At 39.2% G+C, this 24566-nt stretch overlaps 1 protein-coding gene across 2 annotated transcripts in view; it reads left to right on the plus strand.

Annotated features, from left to right (window-relative positions):
- pxk (PX domain containing serine/threonine kinase) overlaps positions 1-24566 on the plus strand; it is a 60226-nt gene that overhangs the window by 21187 nt on the left and 14473 nt on the right. Inside the window, exons 8-18 of one of the 2 annotated variants that reach the window (XM_052017228.1) lie at positions 67-171; positions 820-921; positions 1047-1208; positions 2060-2177; positions 11321-11399; positions 15479-15527; positions 19013-19090; positions 20568-20654; positions 20933-20965; positions 21189-21264; positions 22118-22174. In XM_052017228.1, the coding sequence (XP_051873188.1) occupies positions 67-171; positions 820-921; positions 1047-1208; positions 2060-2177; positions 11321-11399; positions 15479-15527; positions 19013-19090; positions 20568-20654; positions 20933-20965; positions 21189-21264; positions 22118-22174 (946 nt within the window). The remainder of the gene's footprint in view (positions 1-66; positions 172-819; positions 922-1046; positions 1209-2059; positions 2178-11320; positions 11400-15478; positions 15528-19012; positions 19091-20567; positions 20655-20932; positions 20966-21188; positions 21265-22117; positions 22175-24566) is intronic. The other variant, XM_052017229.1, reaches the window with a different exon arrangement.

Genomic DNA, 24566 nt, shown 5'->3' on the forward strand with positions numbered 1-24566 from the left:
TGCTGATAAACCTTTAATTCAATGTGAGATGAATTTTGGTCTGAATTTTTCTGTTTTAACCCCTAGCACCCATACATATATCCTGTCACATTTGCCACAGCTAGCGAATCTTCAGGACTTGTAATTCGAATGTACAATGAGAAAGGAACACTGAGAGATCATATCTGCAAGGTATTTTCTACTAAGTAATGTAAACGTGACGTTAGTCTAAGCTGATTTTCATTTTCTGGGCATGCTGAAAACTTAATTAGTAATAAACAATTGTATATATGATTAATGCTTCAAAGTGCAGGATAACTTATGTACCTCACTGCAACCATATTGCAGCCTACTTGGTTTTCATTGTGTACAATGTTATGTCATTCCATACTGCTGAAATTGTAAAGTGACTTAGCAAGATTAGAAAACTAAAAGCCATGAACCCAGTGGTTTATTAGTAGTTGGTTGATTTGATTTATAGAGACTGGTTATCTCCAAGTTTGGTAATGAAGGCACGTGAATGTTCAAAGTTAAATATATTCCATATTCAAGAACTACATTAGTTTACAAATAAATATTTTAAAATAAAAATATTTAATTTGACTAAGTATAAATTTTTCACTTTGAGTCTGTTTCTTAAAATAGATTTAACTCTTCAGTTATAGAAACTGTACTTTGGTAATACAATAGCAATTTAATTTGGTTGACATTTAGTTACAAAAAAAAAGTTCAGTTGCTCTTTTGCTAGAAATGCCATCATTCACAAGCTAGTAATATGTCTGTTTTCTATATCGGTACAAAATGTAATTAATAATTCTGTTAAATATAATTTGCACAAAGGCTAAACCAAAGGATTGTTTTATGAAGAAATACTGCAGTCCAAAGAAAAGTCAAGGATTTGACCTTCAGCAGATAAAAACGTTTGGGAGACAAATACTGGAGGTAAATACTGTTTATTCATTTGTGTCTCAATCTACCCCATCAGGTGATCCTCAAAATCAGTCTGCTTGAGCTCTGGTATTTTTTTTAAGCATATACCTTAGTGATCAGCTTGATTTTTATTTCAGGTCTTGAAGTTTCTTCATGAGAAAAGAATTCCATATGGACATCTTCACGCCTCAAATGTGATGCTTGATGGTGATACATGTAAATTATTGGATATAGAAAACTCATTGCTGGGATTGCCCAGTTATTATAGACCTTATTATACACAGTCCAGGAAAATAAATGTTAGTATTCATTGTCCTTACCAGTGTATTAAGTTATTTTGATTATTTTAAAGCTGTTATACTTTATTTCCAGGCACCCTTGTAATCAAAACTTCCTTTTGAATCGCTTTCTCTTGAATTTAGCCTTGCTGAGAAAATTTTTGCTGTTTTTAATACAGTTTAGGTTATGAAAAGAAAGCATTTTTACAAATCCAGTTAGCCAAGGTTTTCCTTCTTTTAGTAAAGAAGTGTTTTATGTAGCAACTAGTCATTAGAACTTGTGGAGACACACGAGACTGCAGATGCTGGAATCTGGAGCAACAAACAATCTGCTGGAGGAACTCAGCGAGTCAACCAGCATCTGTGGGGGTGGAAGGATTTGCAATGTATCGGGTTGAAACCCTTCATCACAACAGAATTAGAACTTGTGCAATTCACTTGGATCAATTAAGTGCCAGTTCATCCTTTGGCTGCAGTGCAGTTACAGTGGTGAAGAAAAGAAATTGGAATGGATCTTAATTATTCCTCATAGGTTTAAATCTTCGAAAGTTTTTGCTTTAAAGACTAGATCCTCTTTTACTTCACAGACATAAATCCAAATTCCCATAGAGAAACAAGATCTAAGTTTAGATTCAGCTTCTCTATTTGTGGAAGTCTTAATCTTTGCAGATGTTATTTGAAATGCATGTTTGAGATGGGTAAAGGGTATGTTCAAGGGTGAATGGTGAGGAGTGAGCCAACTGTTTCACCTTCCTTTCCTTTACCCTTGGCTGATATCTTCCAGTAAGTGGACAAATATACTTAAACACTGAATGTTAAAATTGTCATATGGTTAATTGTTCTTTGTCTATATATATGTTTGCACTTTTTAGACAATGGAAGCTGTTGATGTGTATTCCTTTGGCCACTTATTGTATGAAATGACTTATGGGAAGCCACCTGATTCAGTGCCAGTGGACAGCTTCCCCTCTGCTCCTTCCTCGGATATAGGTTAGAGATTCTTCAATTTATCTTATTTATTGATTATAGCTAATATGCTTTGCAAACCTGGTTTATGTGTGTTAGTCTAATTTGTCTTGCTTCCCATCACCTAATATTATCTATAATCAAGACCATCTTGTCAGAATACAGATCACGATCCCTTTTCAAAATAATTTGGTAATTACATTAAGGTATTGTGCTGATGACAGTGCTGTCACTTGATCATCTTGGGTCTAGATGATTAGCACTTAATTTGTAAACTATTTCTCCAGTGTTAGGATTACAACTGGAAGAAACAGCCTCTTGGCATCACCTCAACAATCACACTCACAATCTTTTACATCTCAAGATCACCCCTTATTCTTTATCTCCAATGACTACAGCCTATTCTTCCTCAATCTCTCTTTTTATAGGACATCCCCCTCATCACACTTATCGGTCTAGTAAAACTCTGCACTTTTCAATTGTCCAGAAATACCATTAGTTTGGGCTATGTTTCCCCACTCGTCAGAGTTCTGTTTCCAGTACTCTCTTCAAACTTCCCTGATTCTGTCTCCTATGTTCTCTTTAAGCTCCCCGGGGCCCTGTTTCCTGCACCCAATTTTAAGTTTATTGGGTTCACTGGAAGATTTATGATTACTACAGTGTAACATCTTTATTTTAAAAAAAGCAAATTGAAGTGTATAGGGTATTGACAGGGATAACATCCAATAGTCCAGAGAATACGTGGTCCCATCAAGCCCTGTACAGTTTCAGCAAGATTCCTTTTGTACTCCAACAATGACCAACATACCGTTTGCCTTCCTAATTGGTTGCTTTACTTGCACACTTACTTGTGGAATTTCCTGAAATGGCATGCCAAACTCTTACTCATTTTTGTAAAAAAAAAGCAATGATACTTCTCTATTAAAGTGCATAGCTCACACTTTCTCTGAATATACTCTTTGCTAACTCACTTAACCTCAGTGTCCCTTTGCACAGTTCGATTTCCCACCAAGCTTTCTGTCACCAACGAACCAGAAAAAGTTACTCAACCCTTTTGTTCTAAGTCAATGATATAAATTATGAATACCCGAGGGGTAGGACTAATCTACGTGAAGCAGCTTGCTGAGCTGAAAAAAACAGTCTTGCTTTCCCACTGTTTTCTGTCCTTTTACAATTATCCATTCGTGCTTAATGTATTACCTTCTGTCCCTGTGAATGTTAATTTAGTCTGACAACTTTTTATATTGAACATTATGAAGAGCATTTTTAAAAATCCAGATATCCACTCGTTACCCCTTGTCTATCTTTTTGGATTAAGATAAAGTTGCTGAGTATAAATCCTCAAATCCTCGAATTCTTTACCCAGCGGCGTTTTGGGAGCACCTTCACTCTATTTGCTGGAGCAACTCAAGAAAACATCCTTCCGATTTATCCCACTATCATCCGTAGGACCTAATGTTGGCCAGTAACTGTAAACATTTTCTTAAAAAAAAAAATATTTGGACAAATGTGATGTGAATTAGGCCGTTTGCAATACATGATGGCAGAGCCTTGGGTCCAGAGTAATGAAAATGGTATCAAGCAACAGTAATTGGTCCTATGTTATGCAGTTGCCATCAGTCTTCATACCCATTGCAGAACAGCAAAAAATTCTTCCAAGACGAAACTTTAATGTCTTATATTTTGGAATATTTTGACAATACAATGTCATCTATACAGTGGTATGCAAAAGTTGGGGCACCCCTGGTCAAAATTTCTGTTACTGTGAACAGCTAATTGAGTAAAAGATGACCTGATTTCCAAAAAGCATAAAGTTAAAGATGACACATTTCTTCAATATTTTAAGCAAGATCACTTTTTTTATTTCCATTTTTCACAGTTTCAAAATAACAAAAAAGGAAAAGGGCCTGAAGCAAAAGTTTGGGCACCCTGCTTGGTCAGTACTTAGTAACACCTCTTTTGGCAAGTGTCATGGCTTGTGAGCGCTTTCTGTAGCCAGCTAAGAGTCTTTCAATTCTTGTTTGGGGGATTTTCGCCCATTCTTCCTTGCAAAAGGAAGTTCAAAAGTTCTGTGAGATTCTTGGGCCATCTTGCATGCACTGCTCTTTTGAGGTCTATCCACAGATTTTCGATGATTTTTAGGTCAGGGGACTGTGAGGGCCATGGCAAAACCTTCAGCTTGTGCCTCTTGAGGTAGTCCACTGTGGATTTTGAGGTGTGTTTAGAATAGTTATCCAGTTGTAGAAGCCATCCTCCTTTTCATCTTCAGCTTTCTTTTTACAGACGGTGTGATGTTTGCTTCCAGAATTTGCTGGTATTTAATTGAATTCATTCTTCCCTCTACCTGCGAAATGTTCCCCGTGCCACTGGCTGCAACACAAGTCCAAGGCATGATCGATCCACCCCTGTGCTTAACAGTTGGAGAGGTGTTCTTTTCATGAAATTCTGCACCCTTTTTTCTCCAAACTTTCCTGCATCCTCACCACAAAATTCAGTGTCAGAAGTTTGCAAAGGAACATCTAAACAAGCCTGATGCATTTTGGAAACAAGTCCTGTGGACTGATGAAGTTAAAATAGAACTTTTTGGCTGCAATGAGCAAAGATATGTTTGGAGAAAAAAGGGTGCAGAATTTCATGAAAAGAACACCTCTCCAACTGTTAAGCATAGGGGTGGATCGATCATGCCTTGGGCTTGTGTTGCAGCCAGTGGCACGGGGAACATTTCGCTGGTAGAGGGAAGAATGAATTCAATTAAATACCAGCAAATTCTGGAAGCAAACATCACACCGTCTGTAAAAAAAAAAGCTGAAGATGAAAAGAGGATGGCTTCTACAACAGGATAACTATCTTAAACACACCTCAAAATCCACAGTGGACTACCTCAAGAGGCACAAGCTGAAGGTTTTGCCATGGCCCTCACAGCCCCCTGACCTAAAAATCATCGAAAATCTGTGGATAGACCTCAAAAGAGCAGTGCATGCAAGATGGCCCAAGAATCTCTCAGAACTAGAAGCCTTTTGCAAGGAAGAATGGGCAAAAATCCCCCAAACAAGAATTGAAAGACTCTTAGCTGGCTACAGAAAGTGTTTACAAGCTGTGATACTTGCCAAAGGGGGTGTTACTAAGTACTGACCATGCAGGGTGCCCAAACGTTTGCTTCGGGCCCTTTTCCTTTTTTGTTATTTTGAAACTGTGAAAGATGGAAATAAAAAAAGTGATCTTGCTTAAAATATTGAAGAAATGTGTCATCTTTAACTTTATGCCTTTTGGAAATCAGGTCATCTTTTACTCGCTTAGCTATTCACAGTAACAGAAATTTTGACTGGGGTGCCCAAACTTTTGCATGCCACTGTATTCAAAACTCCAGGAATTGTGTAATTATTCCACACAGTTGTCATGCAGCTTCCAACTTCTGTTGGTGTATTTTATAATTATGCTCTTTAGATGTGAGATTTGTGTCCATACGCTTTCCCGTGTTTCGTTAGGTGGAATTGCCAACCTTGCTTTCTCATTACAAATGTTATTAACTTTGCAAATATATCATAAGTTTACAGAACTACATGAGCTGTTCAGCTTTGTTTTCTGCCATCATATCTTGATTTAGCAGCTTTGTTATGCCTGAGGCAGGTTTCCTGAACTTTGTATTGGTTTTTGAAATGGTCTCGGGTGGACAGGCTTGTGAACTTTGAGTTTGTAGCTGCAGATTTTTACCGTCAAGGTGAATGATTTCAGAAGAATGTTAACTGTATTTTTGGGAGTTTATAGGTATTTAAATAAGTTTTTTTTCCCCCTTTCCACTTGCCTTTGTATACTGCTGCTTTCCTAGAAGCTGTGATCTATTCTGGAGTACGGTCCATAGTGGTAATAGAATCTTAGACCATTCTTCTTATTTCTCCTTGCACTGTGGATATCTGCAAACTATTTACTGGGTGTGACTGTCTTCTGATGCATATATATTCAGTTTGAACAGGGGAATCTTTGGATGTAGATCAGGAGCAAGTCTAATTGTTCCCAGTTTGGAGAAAACAGACCATCTATATGAGCTGTACTATTACCCAAGTTGAGATAATTAATTTAGTGTCGGCCATGAATTATCGTCTTTGATGTCCAGGGCTACATAATGTGTGTTATCTACTGAACAGTTGTTTAATTTCAATTGAGTCAGAATAGTCATAATGTGTTGAAGTCATCAGCACTACATTATTGCAATGGTGCTGCAATAACAACTTGTACTTAAATCATGTCAAGGGACTACATGTGTGCACTCAATCAAGCCACATTGGGAGATACTAGAGCAGGTGGCCAAAAGCATATTTTAAGTAGTGGTTTAAAGTTGGAAAGAAATGTGGAGACATTTTGGGAAGGATCACAGAGCTTATTTTCTTGGCAGTTGAAGTCAGCCCCTGGAGTGGCCATTGTGAGAGTGGGCCAGTGTTTGAGTGGTAAATTAAGAGGTTTTGGCTCGCAGAGGCGCAGGTAAGGTTCCTTGAATTTCCTTTGTAGTCTTGGAGCATTTAGATGGCAATTAGTGCAGTCGCATGCTCCTCCTGCAGGATGTAGATTAGGGAGACTTCTAATGTCCCCGAGGACTTCACTTGTGGGAAGTGTGTCCAGCTGCAGCTCCTGACGGACCACATGAAGGAGCTGGAGCTGGAGCTGGAGTTAGAGCTGGATGCACTCAGGATCATCTGAGATGCTGAGAGTTTCATAGGTATGAGTTTTAGCAAGGTGGTCACACCTAAGGCACAGGCAGAAAGCAGTTGGGTGACCTCCGGGAAAGGAAAAGGGAGTAGGCAGATAGTGCAAGATACCTCTGTGTTTTTGGGGGGAATGGCGGATAGTGCCATTCCCCTTGAAAACAAGCATACAGTTTTGGATACTGTTGGGGGTGGGGTGGGGGAAAGACCATTCAGGGGAAGGCAGCAGTAGCCAGGTCTATGGTACCAGGACTGGCTCTGAGGCTCAGTGTGGAAAGTTGAGGGCAGAAAGGACTATAGTGATGGAGGACTCGGAGGTTAGGGGAGTGGACAGAAGATTCTGTGGCCGCAAAAGGGATTCCAGAATGGTATGTTGCCTCCCTGTTGCCAGAATCCAGGATGTCACGGAGCAGCTACAGAACATTCTCAAGGGGGAGGGGGAGCAGCCAGAAGTCATTGTCCATGTTGGCACAAATGACATAGGTAGAGAAAGGGATGAAGTTCTGTGGAGTGAATTTAGGGAGCTTGGGAAGAAGTTTAAAAAGCAGGACCTCGAGTATAGTAATCTCTGGATTACTTCCAGTGCCATGTGTTAGTGAGGGTAAGAATAGGAGGATATGGCAAATGAATGTGTGGCTGAAAAATTGGTGTAGGGGGCAAGGATTCAGATTTTTGGACCATTGGGATCTCTTCTGGGGCAGGAGTGACCTGTATAAGAGGAACAGGTTACACCTGAACTGGAGCGGGACCAATATCCTGGCAGGCAAATTTGCGAGTGCTGCTAGAGTGGGTTTAAACTAGATTGGCGGGGGGCAGAATCTCAAGCATCAGGGAGGCAAATAAGAGGCTGGAAAGTGACGCAGCAGTCAGTGACATCCAAGTTGAATAGGCATGACGGGCAGGACAGTGGCCAGGAGCGAGGAAAGCCTATTGGATTAAATTGCATTTATTTCAATGCAAAAGGTCTGACAGGTAAGGTGGATGAACTTGGGGCTTGGATAGCTATGTGGGACTGGGATATTATAGTCATTACAGAAACGTGGCTAAGGGAGAGACAGGACTGGCAGCTTAATGTTCTGGGGTACAGGTGCTTTAGGTGGGATAGAGGCAGAGGAAAGAGAGGAGGGAGAGTTGCATTTTTGATCAAGGGGAATGTCACAGCAGTAGTCAGATGAAATTACTGAAGGATCATCCAGTGAGGCTTTGTGGTTGGAGCTGAGAAATAAGAAGGGGATGATCACATTGTTGGGATTGTAGTATAGGCCCCTAAATAGTCAATGGGAATTAGAAGAACAAACTTGCAGTGAGTTAGTGCAGATTTGTACAATAATAGGGTTGTCATAGGGGATTTTAACTTTCCTAACGTAGACTGGGGCCGCTGTACTGTTAGGGCTTAGATGGGGTGGAATTTAAGTGCATTCAGGAAAGTTTCCTTGGGCAATATATAGACCCTATATAGGGCAAAGCTCGACCTACTTTTAGGTAATAGGGCAGGGCAAGTGTCTGAGGTGACAGTGGGACAGCACTTTGTGACTAGTGACCATAGTTCTATTAGTTTTAAAATAGTTACGGAAAAGGACAGAACTGGTCCACAGGTTCAAGTTCTAAACTGAGGCAAGGTGAATTTTGACAGTATGAGACAGGAGCTTGCAAAGGTTGATTGAAGTAGGTTGGTTGGGGGCAAAGGGACCACGGGCAAGTGGGAGGCTTTTAAAGGTGAGATAGTGAGAGCTCAAAGTCTGCATGATCCTGTTAGAGTGAAGGGCAAGGCTGGTAGGAGTAGGGAACTCTGGATGATGAGGCATATTGAGGACCTGGCCGGGAAAAGGAAGGAGGCATTGGTTGGGTGCTGGCAGCTGGGATCAAGTGAATCCTGGAAGAGGTATAAGGGATGTAGAAGTGTACTCAAGAAGGAAATCAGGAGGTCAAAAGGGGGCATGAGATAACTTTGGCAGAGAAGATTAAAGAAAATCCAAAGATTTTTTCTTAAGGGGAAAAAATGAACCTAGAGAGAGAATAGGGCCCCTCAAAGACCAAAGGGGACATCTTTGTGTGGAGTAGCAGGAGATGGGCAAGGTCCTTCATGATTATTTCTCCTCTGTTTTCACCTTGGAGAAAGACATGAAGACTTCGGAACTAGGAAAAGTAAATGGGGAGGTCTTGAGGATAGTCTGCATTACAGTCGAGGAGGTGCTGGATGTCTTCAAAGGTATGAAGGTAGACAAATTTCCAGGGCCTGACCAGGTATATCCAAGAACACTGGGAGGCTAGAGAAGAAATCGCGGGAGCCCTTGCTGAGGTATTTGCATCATCATTAGCCACGGGTGAGGTGCCGCTAGATTGGAGGGTGGTGAATATGGTGCCTTTATTTAAGAAGGGCAGCAAAGAAAAACCTGGGAACAATAGGCCAGTAAGTCTAACATCTTTGGTAGGTAAGTTACTGGAGAGGATTCTGAGGGATAAGATGTACATACATTTGGAAAGATGGGTTGATTAGGGGTAGTCAGCATGGCTTTGTGCATCAGAGATCATGTCTTATGAACCTGATTTGAGTTTTTTGATGAGGTGACAAAGAAAGTTGATGAGGGCAGGGTGGTAGACGTGGTTTATGTGGACTTCAATAAGGCCTTTGATAAGGTTCCAATTGTAGGCTGCTGTGGAAGGTTAGATCGCATGGAATCCAGGGAGAGCTGGCTAATTGGATACACAATTGGCTTGATGGTAGAAAGCAGAGGATGGTGGTGGAATGTTGTCTCTCAGACTGGAGGCCAGTGACTAGTGGTGTGCCTTAGGGATTGGTGCTGGGCCCATTGTTGTTTGTCCTCTATATTAGCGATTTGGATAAGAATGTACAAGATATGGTTAGTAAGTGTGCAGATGACACTAAAGTAGGTGGTATAGTGGATAATGAAGTTTATCAAAAATTACAGGGGGGTCTTGATCAGCTGAGTAAGTGGGCCAAGGAATGGCAAATGAAGTTTAATTTGGATAAGTGCAAGGTGTTGCATTTTGGGAAGTCATATCCAGCAGGAGTTCCACAGTGAACGGCAGAGCCCTGGGAAGTGTTGTAGAACAGAAGTACCTTGGAGTACAAGTACATGGTTCATTGAAAGTGGAGTCACAGGTAGACCGGGTGGTGAAGAAAGCTTTTGGCATGCTGGCCTTCATAAGTCAGGGCATTGATTATAAAAGTTGAGAGGTTATGGTGCAGTTGTACAGGATGCTGATGAGGCCACACTTGGAGTATTGTGTTCAGTTTTGGTCATCCTGCTACAGGAAAGATGTTACTAAACTGGAAAGAATGCATTAAAGATTTACAAGGTTGCTGCCAGGACTTGAGGGACTGAGTTATAGGGAGAGTTGGACCAGGCTAGGACTTTATTCCTTAGAGCGTAGGAAACTGAGAGGTGATCTTACAGAGGTTGTATAAAGTCATGAGGGGCATAGATAGGGTGAATGCACTCACTCTTTTTCTCCCCCCCAGAGTTGGGGAATCAAGAACTGGAGGGCATAAGTTTAAGGTGAGCGGTGAAAGATTTAAGAGGAACTTGAGGGGCAACTTTTTTTTACACAAAGGGTGGTATCCATGTGGAATCAGTTGCCAGAGGAAGTGGTTGAGGCAGGTTCAATAACAACTTTTAAATTACAGTTGGACAAGCACATGGATTGGAAAGGTAAGAAGGTTATGGGCCAAGTTCTGGCAAATGGGACTAGCTTGGGTACGACATCTTGGTCAGCATGGATCAGTTGGGCCGAAGGGCCTGTTTCTGTGCTGTATGACTATGGTAGTGTATCAATGAAGATGAAAATGCTCAAAAGGCCATAATTAGAGAAAGGAGGTGACCAGATTTGAGAGAGAGTGCAGAGATGGGGAAAACCCTAGAGAGAGATGTAAACAGTGATGATTGAAATCGAGGGACTCCTTTACCTGAAGCAAATGTAGGTTATTGAATATGTGATGATGTACAGAACACAGGCAGCAGAATTTTAGGTGACCTCAAGGGTGTAAATATGGGGGGCTGGTGCATGGAATAGCTGAATAGTCAACAGCAGATGACCATTCGTGGAATGGAATCAGGCAGTATTGTGGAATTAGAAATAGATGACCTTAAGTGATGGTATGAATATATCATTAGTTGCACATCTTAAGATTTAAATATCACATTAGGGATGTAAATAACCTGGTTCACTCTTGTATTCGTAGGGTAGATGGATGGAATCAGTGACCAGGTGTCTAAGCTGTGGTCATGTGTGTCAAATAAAAATTTATTCTGTCTGCTCGTGCCAGCTTGAGCAGCTACTCAATGCCTTTCAACCATTGCTCGTTAAATCTGTTTGAAGCTTGGCTGTGAAAACTTTAGTGTGCCTTTTATTTTAACCTTTAGTTTACATTGGTTTTAAATAAATAAAATCAAAAATTTTGCAAGAATCAGGATGATTCTTAAGAAAGTATCTGAATTTTCTTTACAGTATCTGTGTTGCAGTCTATCCTTTCTGCAGAAGCTTGGAAGACAAGTATGCCAACAATTGCCCAGCTGTTAGAAACACCGTAAGTGGAAAACCATTTGGTTTAGTCTTAATGTTTTAGGAAATTTACATGGAAATGTTGCATTTATTTTTAATCTTCTATTTCACAATAAAATGGGTGCTGTTTGGAGAAGGTTTTGTTTGTTGGTGCAATGTTATTTAGCATATTTAAGGTTGATCTGTTCTGAATTTTAGTGGTTTCTCAATTACATAACAAATATAATCTCTTGTCCACCAGCCTGACATCAGAAATCACTAATATCAATACAGCAAGAAATGCATTCTCAAGGCTTAAACGCACCGTTACTTTAGTATGAAGATACTTGTGGGTGCCTCTTTGACATTGTTGTGGCATTCCTAATTTGCTGAGCCAAGGAATCGCACTGCTGCTCGAGAGTCCAATGAAACAATAGGATATGATTGAAATTAGAAGCTCGTGTTGAGAAATTGTAGGCATGCATCTATCCTGTAGTGTTAAAAGTATTATAATAATTATTAAACTTGTCCTTTTATTCTTGCACTACTTAGGAGTGTTTGCAAGTGGCACCCTTCCAGGGTAGTAGAATTTGGCCATTTTACAAAACTCGATTATGCTAAATTTAAATTGGTTTATTATTGTCCACATGTACTGAGTTACAGTGAAAAACTTGTCTTGCATACCATTCATACAGATCAATTAATTACAACAGTGCTTTGAGGTAGTACAAGGTAAATCAATATCAGAATGTAGAATAAAGTGTTACAGTTACAGAGAGAGTGCAGTGCAAGTAGGCAATAAGGTGCAGGGTCATAACGAGGTAGATTGTGAGTTCAAGAGTACATTTTATCGTACTAGGGAACCGTCCAATAGTCTTATAACAGCAGGATAGAAGCCTGGTGGCAAGTGCTTTCAGGCTTTTTTATCTTCTGCCGGCAATGTGCAAAGGAAATTGTGCTGAACTATAAGATACAATATGTGTTACTTACCATTTGTCAAGTACTTTTATTAAAAACTATATTCTAATTAGAATATTAAAACTTGTTTCTGGTTCAACATTACATTACTTCTAAATTGCAATGAGATTTTTAATTTCCCTCCATTCTTTCTGGTTTTATTATTACTTCTGTAGCAGAAGGGTTCTGTATAAAGAAAGTGTGTGTGCGGTACGGGATTTCTATTTGTATTGCCAACAAAGTACTTAACTGTGCATAAATTGTTTTTAGTTTGTGTGGTGCTGAGCATGTGACTGAACTCATGATCTTCCTGTTTGGCTATACATGACTGTATAGTTAGTGCTTAATCCTCATTTCAAAAGCCCTGTATAGTGCTCAAATTAGTTTAAAATGCACACTGACGCAGCATGTGATTGAGGCCAGCAATTTCAGAATGGCCATTGTGTACGTAAAGAGGAAAAGTTGTTTTGATTACCAATCTCTAGTTCAGAAAGATAAAGGACCAAGAGAAACCATATTGCTAAGAGGGTAGCATCCACTTCTGGATTTGCCTGTTTTTCCAAGAGTGGGAAACTGTAACAGTGCATGGAATTTCCAGAACCTACAGGATTACAAGAAAAAAATTTGTTGATTTTTTTTTGAAGGTTTGCCTAAAGAAGTGCTGTAAATGCCAAGCATACACTACAAATGAGCATGGATAAATGTTATTCAGACAAACCTCGTCTTTTGTTGCTGCATCATATTAACTACTCCACTACTGACATTAACTTCTTAACACATCTGGAGTCCCTTAAATGCCATAAGTGCAATTTGTGATGTACTTTCTCATGTATTCATTGAAAATTAAACAAAAAACTGATGTTGGAAATCTGAAACAAAACAGAAAATGCTAAAAACTCAGCAGATAAGGCAGATAGATAGTGGAAAGATAAACACATTGAATGTTTCTGTTCCATAGATGTTGCCTGACTCTGAGTTTTTCCAGCATTTTCTGTTTTTGTCCCTTTATTCATTGTTCTCTTGGCCATGCATATAGTGACACACTAATTATGCAGCACTCTTCTCTGCCCTTTTGATCCCCCTCATGATTTTTTTATCCCCCACTTTTTGGTGTGTGAAGGAATCTTCTTTGGGAGATGGTCAATCGATAAAAGGTCTCTTAAATCATTCAAGTTAAGCTTAACATACCTTTCTGAGAAAATTTTAAATGAGAGCACACAAAGAACAGAAAAGGAATTTGAAAAGTTTGTAATGATTGTGCACTTCCAGAAATTAGAATATGAATGTATAGAGAGGCCACCAGGCATAGAACAGTGGGTGATGCTCATTTAAAATCATTTGTGCAACGTTCTTTCTGCTTTCCAGTCCCATGTATGCATAGGTCACTCACAAAGAAACAGGCTTTACGTGGAAGAATTAAAGTCTGCCCTTGTAAGGGGATCAAGTGGAACAATTTTGTCGGGACTGTTGGGAGTCTTGCAGCTCAGTCCTGTTGTTTATTGTTTGCCCCCAGCCCCCTGAGCTTTGGGGTCTTCCTCATGCGTCCAACCTGCCATTCCTCGTCCCTCGCCAGCTTCTCCCTAATTCACCCTTCCCTGTAGCCTACCTGATATTCTGTACCAGCTCTGATAAAGAGGAGCAAAGGTATGCATTTGTACCAGTTGCTATCTGTAAGATCTATTCTAATAAGCATGACACTCTGGGCTACGTGTGTAGAATTGTGTTGCTTGGGACCTTGTACATAACTATCATTAGCTCCCACATAGGCAAATGTGTGGCCATCCACTTTAGGACTAAAGTGATAGAATGTAGTACTTCATAGAACTTTCTTTTAATGTGCCTTTGCACATTGTAAAAGGAATTTTTAGGCTGATATCTTTGAGTGACTGAACAGATGTATTGAGGGTGAGTGATAATTGCAAGCACCTGATTTGAATATATTCAGACGAGTTAACAGAAATCGTGTCCAATTAATGACTTTCAGAAAATATACATGAGAATCCCTCATAGGATGCTGTTGACGAAATTTAAAGTTCAGGGACTACTTGAAAGCAAATGTGGTCATGAAACAGGCATAATAACAGACTAAATATGGGATAATGGACAGGTGTTCATGTTGGGACAATGTGACTAGAAGTTTTTCACAAGGATCTGTGTTGGGGCTGCAACTGTTTAACGTGTTTTTTAACTACTTAGATGATGAATATTTAGGTGAAACACAATGGTATTGTGAATAGGTTAGCTGGAATCATTAAACTGCAAATATAGATATTAGTAAATTCAGTGAATAGACAAAACTGGCAAATAGAATGTAATACAGTGAAGCTTTCCACTTCAAATGAAAGAACACAGTACTTTCTAAATGGTGAAAATCTGGAATTGGGAAGATTTAAGAGAAGGGAAGATGGGTCAGTTAATTTTAATTCTGAGAATAATAGATTTTTGTTGATCAAAGGTATTGGGAAATGAAGAGCTGCAGACATATCGAGTTAGGTTACAGATCAGCTATGATCCCATTGGTGGAACCGGCTTGAATGAGGTAATTGGCCTACTCGTATGTTCATAGAATTTTTCTAACAGCTGCATAGGGAAGGTAGTGAAATGGAGGGTGTTGTAAAGTTGTTAACTGTCATCTCTCGTTAAGCTTATCCATAGCAGACTGAATGAGCAGATGTTACTGTGTTGGCCTGGGAGGCTTGAAGGTGGAATTTGAGGACAATAGAGATTTACAGTATATGGGTCACTGACAGTATATTTGGGTGCTCAATGTGTGCATTTTTAATTGAACAATCTTTCATTGATTTCTACTTTGTCTGTTTTACTGCCTTGAGAGAGTTGAATCTCCCAAGTAATGGAGTAGCCTATGATACCAAGTCTTTTGCTATTACTTTCAAACTTGACATTTAGTGTTATGAATCAAATATTAAAATTCTCCTTCACCTCATTGAGATTTGCGGAAATTTCTGAAAATCTCAACGGACTGATTTTTTTTTTATCTTTTAGCAATGGTAACTTGTTTATATTTTGAATCTGTTGCATTATTGTTTCACTATTTGATCCCGTGGTGCTGAATAATAGCAAATTAATGAACAACTCATATAACCTTTATTAGGAAGACTTTACAAGTTATTGGTTTAAAAACCTAGACTTGACTCTGCTTTCTTTCAGATTGTTTATCGATGTTGTGCTGCTTAATACTGAGAAGCCCCAGCTTAAGGTAAAGCTACCCTTAACGTTAGAGGCAAATGCTTTAGAGCATAGGGGAGAAAATAGTTGTGCAAAGTTCAAAAGAAGAAACTTTGTCATTGTTGAGTAGAATAATATAATGTGACAATATTATTAATGGCAACATTTTTAGATTAAATCAAATCTAAGTGTTGTCTCTTAGAAACTGAGTTGTTTTTGATTTGCTTTTGACTACTTACATTGAGTCCGCAAAAAGGGACATTTTGCTGAATTGTTCACTTGCCATTTTATGTCCTCCTGTCTCCTATCCTTTTCATTTCACACTGTCAGCACACCCTTCTATCTGTTTTGACTTTAGCTTTCCCCAAGATGTATCTATGCTGTTGATCTCAACCGCTCTTAGTAGTGCATTCAATATTTTGGGTAAAGAAATTCCTCCTGTGTTACCTGTTGACTTCATTAGTGACTATCTTGTATTTATGGCTCTTCCTTTGTGGTTCTGGTGATGATACCTCTCTGACTACCTGTAATAATTTTAAAGATGCCACACATCACTCATTGACCATATTCATTTATAGAGAAAAGCACCTTTAGTTTTTCCCAATGGTTAACAATTCTTCCTGGTATCATCCTTGTACATCTTAGTTTTTTTTAATGCATCTGTTTTGTTTAAATATATAAAATGGAGACCAGACCTGTGCATTGATGATTCCATCCAAAGGCATTAGAAATACCTATTTCTCTTCTTCACCTTCAATAAGTATTTGTGCAATAAACCTGTAAGTTGTAGATGAGATGGCATTCAATAATTGTTAATTAATGTTTTTTTAATCTATACTATTTTTGGTAAATTTGTGGCTTCTTCATTGTACCAAAACGTGCACTGTGGTCAAGTAGTTTAAACTGAAGTTCATTGGATCTACCTACTCCATATGGTGGATAGCTTTTTCTCAGCCATTGGCCATATTTGGCTAAGAAACTCTTGAGTTTTTTGTTGAAGAAGATAAAGCACCATTCAGTGGTGTTTCATCGACCAGAAATACAGAAATGAGGCTCTGCTGGAACTTTCATGGAGTTATCCACAGTCCTATTTCTCTTTTCTTTTCCCATATTAAATATTTTCTTACTAAAGATTCTTCTGCTTCCCTTTTACATGTGTTTTTGTTTTGCACCATTCACAACCATCTACAAAGTTTTTGTCTGAAGGTGCTAAACTCCAACCTGATAGCAGTTTAAAGAAACAATGAATGCTACTGAACCTGATTTGTCAAGAATTCTCACCAATACTACAACCAGCTTTTGGGAGCTAGTGAGGGATTCACGCAACTTTCACAGCCGGCATAATGACGATGACATCTGTAAAATGGAATGCATCCCGTCAAGCTTGTCATAGAAGTCAAGCGAGTATTCTTTTGTAGATGGGCATCTTGGTCAGCATTGGATAAGTTAGGCTGAAGAACCTGCCTCCAGTGCTGTATAACTCTATGAGCTTGGTGCTGGGTCACCAACAGTGCTTGTATCACCTGGATTCTTTTGGTCTCCATGCTATTGCAGACATTCCCTCTGTTCTCTCGAACTTGTTCTCTTTCTCACTTGCCCATCAACTCACCTTTTGGTTCTTTTGCCACTTACCTACACTGAGATAATTTACATCAGCCAGCTAACCTACCAGCATGTTATTGGGATGTGGGAAGAAACTAGTGCACTGGTGGAAAAACCACACTGTCTTGTGAAGAACATGCAAATCCCACACAGTACCTGAAGTCGTGGTCAACCCGGGTTGCTGGAGCTTCGAGGCTGAGAATTAACTGCTGTGCCACTGTGTATAGATGAATAAGTGGACAGTTTTTCATCTAGATTCTCATGAGGAATCACATCCATTTATTCCCTGGAGTGCAGGAGAATGAGGGGAGATGTTGCAGAGGTGTACAAAATTATGAGGGGTATAGATGGGGTGAATGCATGCAGGCTTTTTGCCCTAAGGTTGGGTGAGACTAGAACTAGAGGACAGAGGTTTAGGGTGAAAGGTGAAATATATAAGGGGAATCTCGGGGAACTACTTCACTCAGAGGGTGGTGCGAGTGTGGAATGAGCTGCCAGCGGAAGTGGTAGATGTGGGTTCAATTGTAACATTTAAGAGAAGTTTGGATAGGTGCATGGATGGGAGGGGTTTGAAGCGATATGGTCCGGGTGCAGTTAATCCTCTGCCTTGAAGCTCCAGCAAACCAGTTTGACCACAACTTCAGGTACCGTGTGGGATTTGCATGTTCTCCCCATGATAATGTGGTTTTCCACCAAGTTCTTCCCACATCCCAATAAGATGCTGGTAGGTTAGCTGACCAATGTAAATTATCTCATAGTGTAAGAGGGACTAGGCAAAGATCAGGTCACCATGGACTAGATGGGCTGAAGGGCCTGTTTCTGTGCTGTAATACTCTATGACTCTTACCTTGAGTGATGCCTGAATATTCCAGGCAGTACAAGTGCTGCAACTTGTTGAGCAGTGACTATTTGCCAGAATTGATAAATATTGATATAATTTTACTTGCTAAAATAGAAAAAAAATCATATTTCCTTGCATATCTACGTAGACAGACAGTCATGATCAATTCACTGAAAGCAGAATGAAAGTTGAAGAAACTGAAAATCTGAAACAAAAGCACAATATGTTGGAACTCTTGGCAGATCAGGAAGGTCACAGAGGTCCAATGTATAGTCTTAATGCCAAGGAAATGCCTGGACAAGCAGAATTATAAATACATTGAAAATTCCTCTTGCATTCTTTAAAGTACTTCAATTAGTAGCAAGTGGGTGCAAGAGGCTGATTAGTGTGCTTGGAACACTATTCCAGTGTTGTTGTCTCGTGTCTATGTGCCACAATTTATAGTCTGAGATTGGATAACTAAATGCATAAATATTATGCAAAATAATAATATTATAAAACTGTTAATGCTTCCTCCTTTTACCCCTAAAGACTTGACTAGAACCAGCTGCAATTTCATAGGAAATGCCCAGAAATCAAATACTTTTGTTATGCAGAAAGAAATATTAAGGTTCAAAGTAACTTCCACGATCCACTCAAAATAATACCAGGGTTTAACGGAGTAAATTGCAAGGGGAAGTGGACTTGTTTTCTCTTGAGTAAGATGATAAGTGGTCTGATTGAATATAATTTTAAATATTCCAAATGGGTAGATACATCTAGTTTTAAAACTGGAGCTGGACCATTTGGAAGTACTTCGTCTACCCAAAAATAGAAGTCTTGGAGTTATTTGAAATTTTGAGGACTGTATTTGATGTCTTTTTGTTGGGTAAGAGTATGAAGAGACTTGGACTAAACATTGGTAAGTGGAATTGAGACGCGGATAAAACGTAAAATAATTTAAGCTTGTGAGGGTGCATTACCTAATCCTGCTCCTCTGCTTCCGATGTGTGAGGCAAATGAAGTAATATATAGCCTGAAAAGGGAGCATTCCACATGTCTATTGTTTGTGATTTTTATTTTTGTATTGGCAGATACCTAGTAAGTTGAAAGAAGCTTTGAAAGCAGCAAAAGAGTGCATGGAGAAAAGACTAAATGAAGAGCAGAAGGCAGTGAGTCAAGCAAGTCCTTACTTTGAAAAGCAAAAATATGCAGATGCTTGAAATCTGAAACACAAATGTGCTGGAAATACTCGGAAGGTCGGGTGGCATATGTGAAATGAGAGAAACACAGTTGATATTTCGGGTCATGGGTCCTTAATCAAAACAGGAAAAGTGAGAATACAAGTGTGCTTTAAATTGCAGAGTTGGAGGAGTGGAGAGAACAAAAGGAATATTTGTGATTATTGACACAGGTTATCCAGCTGAAGTGATACTTTCAAAGCCAGTTAGTGAACAGATGAATGGGGGGTGGGTGCAGAGAGGGGAAAAAGAAAATACTGGAAGCACGTGCTGCCCAACCTGAGTGTTTCCAGTACTTTCCGTCCATCCTTTGAATGCTGTTACAAATAATGGTGGTTTGCATTGACAAATTCAATCTCAAGCCTAAAGTGCATAACCTGTGGAAGTATAATGATATTTTGGCCACTTCTACATCTGATAGGTCGTCGTCATTTTTTTCCGCTGTTTTGTTAGTTACGTGCCATGTACCAAGTAGCTAAGTAAAAGTTTTGCTGCGTATTTGGACTGTGTGATATCATATTGGTTGTTATCAATTCTCATGCCAAGAATATTTTGCATCGGACTTTTTCTAAATAATGCAGTATGTTATTTTATGCTAGTTTCATATCCTTCAACTTTCCATTTATGCATTTGTAATCATTGCTAGAAGTAGAATACTTGCAGACTGTGTAAATGGAGACCTTTTTGGTTGCACCAGGAACCAACGAGTTTGAATATGTATCTGTAACCTTGGAGCACCAAGGGGAAAATTGGTCAGAGGCTTCAAGTCCTGCATATTAATGTTCAAAAGTGCACATTGTTGAGCTGAGGGCAGAACTCAACCTTGGCATTAGCCTCTCAACAACTCAACCTAAATTCAGGAGAAATGGCTTGCTGGCATCCTAACTTGACCCAAGTAATTGCTTTTGGGAAAGTATAAAAATAACATCTGGAGTGAAAAGGAAGTTAGGATACCTTTTTAAACACCCCAAGGTAAATTACTTTTCATCAGCACTTCTGCAGGCTGGGTCTTTAAGGAAGCTGCTGGCCTACTACGTGTCCTGGCATGCACACTGTGTACAGTTGGCCTTTGTAGCTACGTCAGTACTCTGTGCATCTTCTAATTTGTATTGATCAATTTGGATTGGGTCTGGTCCAGTTTGAGTACATAAACTATCCTTCGGAAAGCCCTAGTTGAAGTGTTGGAACTGGAACAAGGTGATAAGACAAACCATGTTGACCACCTTGGTTACTGCTCTATTGAAGCAGGTTAGAGGAGGCTAAATCCACCCTATCCTCAGATGAAAGAGTTAATTTCATGTTTGCTTACCATTAGAACAACAGCATAAAACTTAAAACAAATCTACTTAAATTCTTCCCGTTGAGGAAAATTTCAAACAAAAATTTACATTTGCCTTCATTCCTAAAGATTCATCGGCATAAAAGATTGGCGAGAGCACAGTCTCACCACGGATCGGAGGAAGAGAAGAAGAAGAGGAAAATCTTGGCCAGGAAGGTAAATTAATTTGAAGAGATTTTCACTGCTATGCCATTTACTGCATATGAACTTGTATTCTTTTTGACATTACCGACCTTTAAACTAGATACCCTGAGATAAGATTTAGAATCTTTACTTCACTAGATTTTTAAAAATGACAAAAATAAGGTGCCAATTTCTATGGAAAACTGTATTGATTGATATAAATGTTTTTTAAAAGTTCCATTATCAAATTTAGTTCTATAAAAGCTAAAGATTTTCTTCCCTAATAATGTCTATTCTGTCTTCTATTGTAGCAAGCCAAGGCAACAAAAACTGCTTCAGTTGAGGTTTAGTTATCTTATTTTACTGGTGCTTTGGCTTTTTGAATTAATTTGCAGCTATCTGTAGTTCATATTCTCATCTTTTACTGCATGGCCATTTTTAATGAGAATTGCACGGTACAGTGGAGTTTGCTGCATCAGTGGTTGCATGGATGAAATATTGTATAGTTGTACTGTGTATATATTTCACATTCTTTTTAAATACACAAGTGTTTTTTCTTGCAAGCAGAAGTCAAAGCAGTCTGTAGCTGAGAATGAAGTGGATAACTCAACTAAAAGCAACAATTCAAACAATGCAAATTCTGGTACGCTTTTATTGATATTGAAATTATGTTCAGTAGTAAAGCTTTACTGAACAGTGCTGTTAGATCAGATGACTTCCTTTGGATTTTCCTTATGCCACACACCATTATGTCCAGACAGTACACTTATGTGCAATATGCAACATATAGAAGTAAAGATAGAAGTAACGATGAAAAGGTGCTTCCTGATTTCATGCTCTAAAGGCTCAGATTGAGCTTTTGGTTATTTGTTCAACTCCTCACCTTTCACAAATATATTTATAGGCCACAGAATAATAGACTTAGAGCAAGAATAACTAAAATCCACCAAGTTTTAAAAATCTGAGATCTTAGTCTCCAATGCTGCCAAAAACCTTTTAGTTTCAACAGTATGCTGGAGAAAAAAGTTTGAACAATCCTTCAAAGAATACCTAAAATTCATAAAACAATGAAAATATGTTTGTTGTTGGTAATGAATAAAACTGTTTTATGAGCATTTTCGTGATCCATCGCTGTTACAATCAGCAGCTATTGAGGTTAAAGTATTTTGTTTGTTTAACCTGTAGAGAACATAGCCTTGTACAAGCTTTGGATTTGACAATGCAACAAACTCCAAAAGGACAATAGATTTAAAAAAATTAGTTCCCCTATGACTTTTAAAGAAATTTGTGTGTGTGTTTGGGGGGGGGGGGGGGGGGGAGTGGTGGGTGGCAATGCACCTGTTAGAAGTATTCATCTGAAATGTTAAGAAAATCTAGATTGTAAATCCTTCAGCATTTTGTAATTTATCATTGATGAAAATTTTGTTTTTAGCAATGTGCTGTGTAAGCTTGAGAGTTGCGTATTAATTTATTTTTAACTACAATCTTCCCTTCAGGCTCTGGCGCTAGTTCTCCTTTAACATCACCATCTTCGCCAACTCCTCTATCAACTGGTAGGTAAAAGTGTTTCTTTATATAGTAATAAGTATAGTCATGTGAACGATAAGTTTAGAATGATGTGTTTAACAAGAAAACCTTTTATTGAACATCAAGCTCTGTCAATCTTTTCATTTTAGGCTATAATGATTTTTTAAAATTTAAAAACTAATTGAATTTCCCTCCCTAGAATTTGATAAATATGTTGTCCTACTGAAGTTACTTTTTGCTATATTCATAGTGCTGTAGTTAATATAATTGAAGTGATTTAGAATCACTTTCTTCTAAATGCTAAGTGCTGATATTAGGAAGGACAAAAGGAAGCAGGTTTTTGATCACAAATCCCCTTGGGTAATTCATGTACCTTAGTCTTGCTAGCTAATGATTCTGTTGCTGGGTGCCTCTGGAAGCTCACAAGTTGGTCAAGCGCTGGATTCTCTCCTCCCTCCCCTCTCCCTTTTTTTTTTATTATCTCCACCACCCTCCTGCTGATCTGTCCCTCTCTGTCAATATGTTTTGCTGTTCATTGGTTTTATTCAGAATGTGGCAAATTTGATTCAGCCTAAATTCACCAGAACGACACCAAGATTAAAAGTATTAAATTATGAGGGGAGGTTGCACAAACTTTGTATTCTCTTTAGTTTAAAAGGATTGAGAGTTGATCTAATCAAGGCATTTAAAATAATTTAATTAGATGGGTAATGAGAGAAACCATTTCCTCGTGGGGATTCAAATAAGGAGGCTGTAATCTTAAAGTAAGTAATAGATCATTTAGGAATGGAATCAACAAATGTATTTACTTCCTTGAAGGGTGGTTATAATCTGGAATGCTGTCTCCTGAAAGGTCTCTGATGTGACATTATTAGAAATTCTCAAGATTCACATTGATCAGATTAATCATTTTCAGGAATTTGAGGCTAGGTTGAGTGAGCTAGCGCTTTTCTCTTTGAAGCGAAGGAAGATGAGAGGTGACTTGATAGAGGTGTACAAGACGATAAGAGGCATAGATTGAGTGCACAGTCAGAGACTTTTTTCCCAGGGTGAAAGTGGCTAACACGAGGGGGCATAATTTTAAGATGATTGGAGGAAGGGATAAGGGGGATGTCAGAGGTAAGTTTTCTTATTTACACAGTGGTGGGTGTGTGGAATGCTCTTCCAGCAGAGGTGGTGGAGGCAGATACGTTAGGGATGTTTAAGAGACTCTTAGATAGGTACATGAATGATGGAAAAATGGAGGGCTATGTGGGAGGGAGGGGTCAATAGATCTTAGAACAGGATAAAATGTCGGCACAACATCGTGGGCCAAGGGGCCTGTACTGTGATGATACAAAACTGGGTAGACAAAGTACAGACATGATTTAATTGTTTGACAGAATTGATGTGGTCCAACCCTAACCCTAAGCTTAACCCAACTCCTGTTCTTGTATTTGGTGATGATGGTCAGTATAATTGGGAAAAGTCTGAGTGAGAGATCAGATGTACTGGCATCTGACTTCCGCACTTCAATTCCTTAGTGCAGAAGCAGACAACAGTAAGTCCAACTGAGGAGATGCACAATGAAACACAAGCTCTCTTTGCAGCCCTTTGCTAACTGTTCATCCAGGGCAATGAAATCTGCATGATCAGTATCCCATCAGACATCCTAAACACTGATTCCCTCCATCACTGGCACATAGTGGCTACGGTGTGTACTGTCTACAAAATGCACTGCAGTTACTTTCCCTGACAAGTCTGATAGTACCTCACAAACCCCAATGTGGCTAATGCATGGCAGCACCATTAGCAGCAGATACCCCTCCAAGCTACACACCTTTTGTGCAATGGAAATATATTGCCAGTCCCTCTGCATTGTGTGGTCGAAATCGTGGAACTCCCTACCCTCGAGCACTGAGAGAGGCTGCAAGATGGCAGCTCACCACCATCGCCTGAAGCGCAGTTAGGGCTGGGTAATAAACGCTGACCTTTCCAGTAGTGCTCAGACCATGAAAATGAACAAAAAATCATCCTCCGCATACTGCAGTTCCAGGATTTGAATTTTTTGTACCTTTATACTGATGTGCTTTTTTTTCAGTCTGAAGTGCTAGCTTTCATGTATTACTACCATATTAGTAACTGACAGTTGGAGGTTCTAGACCTGTGTTGCAAAATCCATTCTTACAAAAACTAATTGTTTATAATTGTAGTAGGTACTTGTATTAAGAAGTCACAGGTAGGGTGGATAAGGGAGAGGTAGTAGATGTGTATTTAGACTTTCAAAAGGCCTTCGACAAGGTGACGCATAAGAGACTGATTAATAAGATGAGAGGTCATGGAATTACAGGTAGGATAACAGAATGGGTGGAGCATTGGCTGGTTGGCAGGAAGCAAAGGGTGGGAATAAAAGGATCTCGTTCTGGTTGGCTACCGGTT

The sequence above is a fragment of the Pristis pectinata genome, chromosome 6 (genome assembly GCF_009764475.1).
Source record: "Pristis pectinata isolate sPriPec2 chromosome 6, sPriPec2.1.pri, whole genome shotgun sequence".
In the NCBI taxonomy this organism is placed as follows: domain Eukaryota; kingdom Metazoa; phylum Chordata; class Chondrichthyes; order Rhinopristiformes; family Pristidae; genus Pristis; species Pristis pectinata.